The sequence below is a fragment of the Sinocyclocheilus rhinocerous genome, unplaced genomic scaffold (assembly GCF_001515625.1).
Source record: "Sinocyclocheilus rhinocerous isolate Xijiao unplaced genomic scaffold, SAMN03320098_v1.1 scaffold2469, whole genome shotgun sequence".
In the NCBI taxonomy this organism is placed as follows: Eukaryota; Metazoa; Chordata; class Actinopteri; order Cypriniformes; family Cyprinidae; genus Sinocyclocheilus; species Sinocyclocheilus rhinocerous.
The window spans coordinates 93029-100013 of NW_015658987.1; the positions used below are offsets into that span (position 1 = coordinate 93029).

At 37.4% G+C, this 6985-nt stretch overlaps 1 protein-coding gene across 1 annotated transcript in view; it reads left to right on the forward strand.

The window, feature by feature from the left end:
- LOC107723054 (dynein heavy chain domain-containing protein 1-like) overlaps window positions 1-5005 on the forward strand; it is a 10722-nt gene extending 5717 nt beyond the window's left edge. Inside the window, exons 8-11 of the mRNA XM_016531554.1 lie at window positions 1144-1342; window positions 1412-1503; window positions 1590-1739; window positions 4353-5005. Coding sequence (XP_016387040.1) covers window positions 1144-1342; window positions 1412-1503; window positions 1590-1739; window positions 4353-5005 — 1094 coding nt within the window. The remainder of the gene's footprint in view (window positions 1-1143; window positions 1343-1411; window positions 1504-1589; window positions 1740-4352) is intronic.
- Window positions 5006-6985: the final 1980 nt, after the last annotated feature.

Below are 6985 nucleotides of genomic sequence, written 5' to 3' on the forward strand. Positions count from 1 at the left end.
ATAGCTGGCCAATCACAGCTCACCTCGCTTTTTCAGACCGATGAGTTTTGTAAAAATCGACGCGTTTCAGAAAGGCGGGGCATAGAGGAGAAACAATAATGTACAGTATGTGGAAAATAATGTGTTTTTTTAACCTTAAACCGCATAAACACATTTCATTACACCAAATACACAAAATAATGTTCTTTTTAGCAACATCGTATGACCCCTTTAATGCAATCTAGTCTTATTGGGAATAATTTGTGAGTGAAAGTTATTTTAAAAATATATAAAAATAATATAATTTGTTTTCGTAATATTTCTCCAATAGCCAAATATTTGTATAGGCACTGTTTAGGCTGTTGTTGTGGGTAATGTAGCCTTTCTAAGATCTTTTTAATAGCTAACAGTTATTTAATGCCATATCTCAATATATTAAAACCCCAAAACTGACTAAATTTAATTTTACCTGTATTGACCTCACTTTAGTTTCCTGGGGTTTGTCTTTTTGGAAAAACTATAGGAGAATAAATTGCCAGACTGTAAATGATAGCTGAAATCACTGTGATATAATTGACTTTACACTACTGTACAGAAGTTTTTTTGTTTTTTTGATAAATGAATACTTTCAGCAAGGATGTATTAAATTTATCATATGGGACAGTAAAGACATTTATAATGTTACAAAAGATTTCTATTTCAAATAAATGCTTTTTTTTCACTTTCTATTTATCAAAATATCCTGAAAAAATTGAATAATAAGAATAATTATTATTGCTGATAATAAGAAATATTGCTTGAGCCACAAATTACCATAATGATTTCTGAAGGATCATGTGACATGTTTGTGAAATTCAGCTTTGCATCTATCATTTTGCAAATAGAAAACTGTTACTTTAAGTTGTAAAAAATATTTCACAATATTAAAGTTTTTATTGCATTTTTGATCAAATAAATGCGGCCTTGATGTGCAAAAGAGACTTCATTCAAGACTTCAACTTTTACCGCCCCCATACTTTTGCATGTTATATGTTATATGTGACAAGAGCAGGTCTAAATTAAAAAAAAAAAACAAGTGTTCCTTTTAAGAGAAAGTAAATCAGTTGATTTCTGTCTGCAGCATACAAATGCTGTCTAATGTGTATAATCTATCATCTGATACAGTTGCTGTTAGGATTAGAGCCCTGCACTTGGTGTGTGATTCCTCCTGGGACCTGAAGGATGAATTGTGGTCTTCAGTAAAACAGACACTCCCCTTCTCCTCTCATGAAGACACTGTGAACACTCGGTGTGCTGTCCTGCACTCTGTCCTGCAGCAGAGACAAACATTCAAACACCTGGGCCAAGCGCAGCTTTACCTTTGGTGAGGATTTTAAACAGATATTGGGGCGCAAAAGTTATAAAAGTAACTCAAACTTTTTTCCATTTATAGGACTCAGGAAGATCTACTTGCTCTGATTGATGCACATCACCGCATAACCAAACACTGTAGTGACCCTACCGGAGCATTGGAGTACATAGCAGGTGCAGCTGGGACATGAAATGCTTTAAATGCATCTCTCCGGTTCAGTATGAACTTGATGATGTTGGTTGATCTGCTCTCTCAACAGGTCGCCTGGTTTATGGGAGCCACGTGTCAGACCATGAAGATCTAGCAGCTGTGCAGAGTGTGATTAGGGCATGTCTAAGAGATCCGTCAACATTATGGGGGCGTGGCAAAGACATTCTCTCAAATATCCTTAACTTTACAGGAAGATTTGGTATGCAAACACACTCTATCACTTAAATTTCCATGATAAACTATAATTATATAATAGTAAAGTTTATTTTATATATATATATATATATATACAGTGGGTGTAGAAAAGAATCACCCCCCTTTAAAATAATCAAATTTTTGTTGCTTCGCAGCCTGAAATAAAGATGGACACAGTTTTTTGTTTTATTCAGCTGTATTTACTCAGTGCAGCTTATAGCATCCAAGTGAAAGATATAACACCAACGCGTCAGAAAAAAATAAACATATATAAAAAAACAGAATCACTAGCTACGTTTACATGGACACTTTTTGCTTCCATCGGAATGAATTCATTCTGATTGACGAATCCGAACGTAGTGTTTACATGAGCGCTAAATAAAGTGATCGGGTTGATATGCACATTTATATGTCACAAGCTTCTGATCAGATTTAATCTTTTGACATGCGCACACTGCATGAATATGTCGCATGCTGTTTTAAAAAGCACACTTAATATTTATCTACTTCGGGTCCTAATTAGGCGACGACCAGCACATGAACTGTTGTGCTGTGCTGCTTACTTTTACTGCTTTATAAAGTGCCCCTTACCGCACCCAAAACCAGTCGTCTGTTGATGAGAGTCTTAAACAAGGACTGGTGGATGTTGTTCTGCTCCACTTCACAGACGCTGAGTGAAAGCAGAATTTTAGAATGACGGGACACTCATTTATGACACTTAATTCACCAGGAAGAACAGCTCGTTCTGCGTGTCATACGTCATTATGCTATTTTTACTTCACTGCACATGCGCAGTACTTTCCAGTTTCGGTTTTCAATGCGATCAAGTGTTTACATGTCCTCTCACTCAGATTACAAAAGGAATAAACCACCCCTTACAATCCGATCGAAATTTTAATCAGATCTGGCCAATTCAATCTGATTGACTTGGTTACATGTGACTGTTTTCTGATTGTGCTTCTAGTCCTATTACGATCGGATTATTAGGGTCCATGTAAACGCAGCTACTGAGTTGGAAAAAGGATCACCCCCTCCTAAAATAACTTGTAAACTCAATCAGGTCTAGCTAATCAGCTTCTCAATGGCACACAAAACCATTTGACCTTTCAACTGTGATCAGCTGTGGTCATTTTGATCAGCTCAGCATGAAAAGAGCTTTCCTGCAGCATTTCAGTCCTTGGTAGTGCAACTGAAGCAAACAATCAACTATGGGTGGCAAAGCGCTGTCAAAAGATCTCGTGGACAGGAACAAGTCAGGAGAGGTAATATCCTGTTATGGGGGTGTTTCTCTGCAGCAGGGAGCACTTGTCAGGATGGAAGGGAAAATGGATGGGGCAAAATACCGTCAAATTCTTGAGGAAAATCTGCCGCCCTCTGCCAGAAAGTGAAGAAGGTTTACCTTCCAACATGACAATGACCCAAAGCACACAGTCTTCATTTCAGGCTGCAAAGCAACAAAATGTGATTATTTTAAAGGGGTTTGATTCTTTTCTATACCCACTGTGTGTGTGCGTGTGTGTGTGTGTGTGTGTGTGTGTGTACAGTCATGGCCAAAATTTTTGGCAGCGACATAAATTTTGTGTTTTGCAAAGTTTGCTGCTTCAGTATTTGTAGACTATTTTTCCACATTTCTATGGTATACTGAAAAACAATGCTAAGCATATCATAAGTTGTAAAGGCTTTTATTGGCAAAAAAATATGAGTCAGTATTTACTGTGTTGACCCTTGTTCTTCATAACCTCTGCAATTCGCTCTGGTATGCCCACAATATTAGAAAACCTGGATTTGTTATTTCTAGACCTTGGTACCTAGCCCATGGTAATTATAGTAAACTAAAACTATTAGAAAAAAAACATTTTCATTACTTGAAATAAAATAAATGTTAACTGAAATGAAAATTAAAATATAAAAAGCTGATCTTATTTCAGCAAGTTAACAAGACAACATTTCTTATTTCATTTAGTTTAACTTGATGTACTAAAATAACTAAAATGAAAACTGAAATAAAAATATTATATAGACCTGTTTAAAAACAACAAAAACTAATAAAAATGACAGAAAACACAACAAAATTACTAAAACTTAAAAATTAACATGAAAGCAGAAAATATAAAAATATGTATAATTCAAAATATTAACAAAAACTATAATATCTTAGTGTTACTACAATAACACTGAAACAGCTGTGGTAATTTTATTAAAAATATCATTTTTTTCTAGTTATGGTAAGCTCTAACATATTTTGTTGGGTGGAAATTAAATAAATAAATAAAAATCCTTATCCTTCATCCAGGTCTAGTTAATCACAAATGACTGGAAAAGTAATATAATTCCACTGGTTAGAAAAAGTGGAATTTCTGGCATATAATTATTTTAAATTATAATTCTTTTATTATAATTACTTTTTTTTATTATCTATGGATGCTCCTGTTTTCTTGAAAAAAAACTTTGTTATTACAGCAGATGTACCAGAGGTACCTGTTACATGTTAGTCTGCATGGGGTACTGGTGGGCCTTGGGGTCAAAAATGCTGTGAACCACTGCTATATAGTATTTTTAAACATCTCATTTTAACTTAAATGCTTAAATTAATTGTTACACACTCATATTTTTGCAGAAGCTGGTGGCCTGTTGAAAGACCTGAGACATTGTATTCAATGCATTACTAGCAGTACAGACCCATTCATTCTGGGCTTTAGTCCAGGTATGGCAAGTGAACTGGTGAAGCTAAAAAGTCATAGACTCAGCATTCTACTGCATCAATCACAGAATATCTATGTTGATGTCAGAGGAGACAACAGTCTTTTAATGCAACCTCAAGAACTTCCGGACTATAGGACAGCTTGGGAAAGGCTGCTAACTTTACAAGACATGTTGAGGAAAATGGACATCGGCATGGGAATGGAATCTGCTTCTCTTGGTCCATTGCGTTGTTTCTTCCAGACAGAGCGGGAGCGTCTGGATGCACTGGTGTCTTCCCTCCTTTTAGACAGTTTTCAGCCAGTTAAATATAACATGACAAGCTCCACTACTGCGTATCTAACATCATCAGCTCTCTCACGGCTGGAGACTCAAGCAGAGCAGCTCAGGTCATACCTGTGGGAGGAGTCATCCAGTATTAAACCTTGTGTTTATCGACTGGCTGCCTTTCTCAATCCCAGAGGCTTTCTAGCAGCGTTGATCAGAGATGCAGTCCGCATCCAAGACAAGGATATCAGTCTTTACTGCTTGAATTTTAAGGTAAATCTCAGTTTCTCAAACACAAACTGAAAAAAAAAAACAGAATACAAGATTATTTGTTTGTTTGTTTGTCACCAAATCCTTATCCTTAATCCTAGTCCAGTTATTCACAAATGACGGGAAAAAGTAATATAATTTTATTTGGTAAAAATGTGGTTAACCTTCCTTTGATTAATATTTAGCTCTTAACAATTCTGGAATTCTGAAGTGTAATCTTTACTGTTTGAATTTTATGGTAAATCTCAGTTTTCCAAACACTAACATAACACAAATAGTCACTAACATATAATTTGAAATATAGGTCAAGCACCTCTGAATTATGGAGAATGGTGAAATACAGACATTGGATAGTTTAAATCTAGCTACTTCTTATATACTAGATTAAATTCATGTTATTCAAACTGATAGTAGAAGGTCTGGACTCCATTGCCACTTTCATTGGCCAAGGGCTGGCCAAGAAGCCATCTGACGCAGTTAGTTTTGTTCAGCACCATGTTTAAGGGTGTGAAAATGTAAAGTTGATGTCCCTACATGAACAGACCACGTGCCAATATCATCATTCAAAACCAGTCATTCATTCAAGAACGTCATGCAAGTTTACTGCAACAATGGTGCAGATTCTATGCTGTAAACTTCACATACTTTTGAGAACCCAGCATTTAGTTGATCCTGATAAGTGATCATTGTCACAGTTGTGAACACAACAGCTTTCTTCTGCCATGAGCAGGTTTGGTGTCACAACAGATTTGTTTTCTGGTGGACTGTTACCAGAATGTGACAAACACACACACACTTCTCCCAGAAATCCTGTAGAATTCAACCAATCGGATGATGACTTTGAAAACTGCGAAATGGTTTCCATTTTGTGTGCCTTACACATCAGACGTTCAGCCAGCGGTCCGTTTACTATCAAACATATGTTTATCAATCTATATGTTTATTAGTGATGGGTCGTTCTTGAATGAATCTTTAATGTGACTCAGAGGAACGAGTTGTCTTGGGGAGTGATTCGTTCAGTCGCGCATGCGCAACATCCTATAGGTTCTGTACTGGAATTAGTCAAGTAGTTCACCTGTTTCGAGTCTTCGGGTTTTTCGAGTCGTTCGTTCATCACGTGATAGACCCGTAAGCTTAACCTATGCAGTTCTGAGCCGGAAAGACAATTGATTGGTTCATCTCTCGAGTCTTCGGGTTTTTCGAGTCGTTCGTTCATCACGTGACAGACCCATAAGCTTAACCAATGCAGTCTGAGCCGGAAAGAGAATTGATTAGTTCATCTCTCGAGTCTTCGGGTTTTTCGAGTCGTTCGTTCATCACGTGACAGACCCATAAGCTTAACCAATGCAGTCTGAGCCGGAAAGAGAATTGATTAGTTCATCTCTCGAGTCTTCGGGTTTTTCGAGTCGTTCGTTCATCACGTGACAGACCCATAAGCTTAACCAATGCAGTCTGAGCCGGAAAGAGAATTGATTAGTTCATCTCTCGAGTCTTCGGGTTTTTCGAGTCGTTCGTTCATCACGTGACAGACCCATAAGCTTAACCAATGCAGTCTGAGCCGGAAAGAGAATTGATTAGTTCATCTCTCGAGTCTTCGGGTTTTTCGAGTCGTTCGTTCATCACGTGACAGACCCATAAGCTTAACCAATGCAGTCTGAGCCGGAAAGAGAATTGATTAGTTCATCTCTCGAGTCTTCGGGTTTTTCGAGTCGTTCGTTCATCACGTGACAGACCCATAAGCTTAACCAATGCAGTCTGAGCCGGAAAGAGAATTGATTAGTTCATCTCTCGAGTCTTCGGGTTTTTCGAGTCGTTCGTTCATCACGTGACAGACCCGTAAGCTTAACCTATGCAGTTCTGAGCCGGTAAGAGAATTGATTAGTTCATCTCTCGAGTCTTCGGGTTTGAGTCGTTCGTTCATCACGTGACAGCCCCATGAGCTTAAACCAATGCAGTCTGAGCCGGAAAGAGAATTGATTAGTTCATCTCTCGAGCCTTCTGGTTTTTCACGTT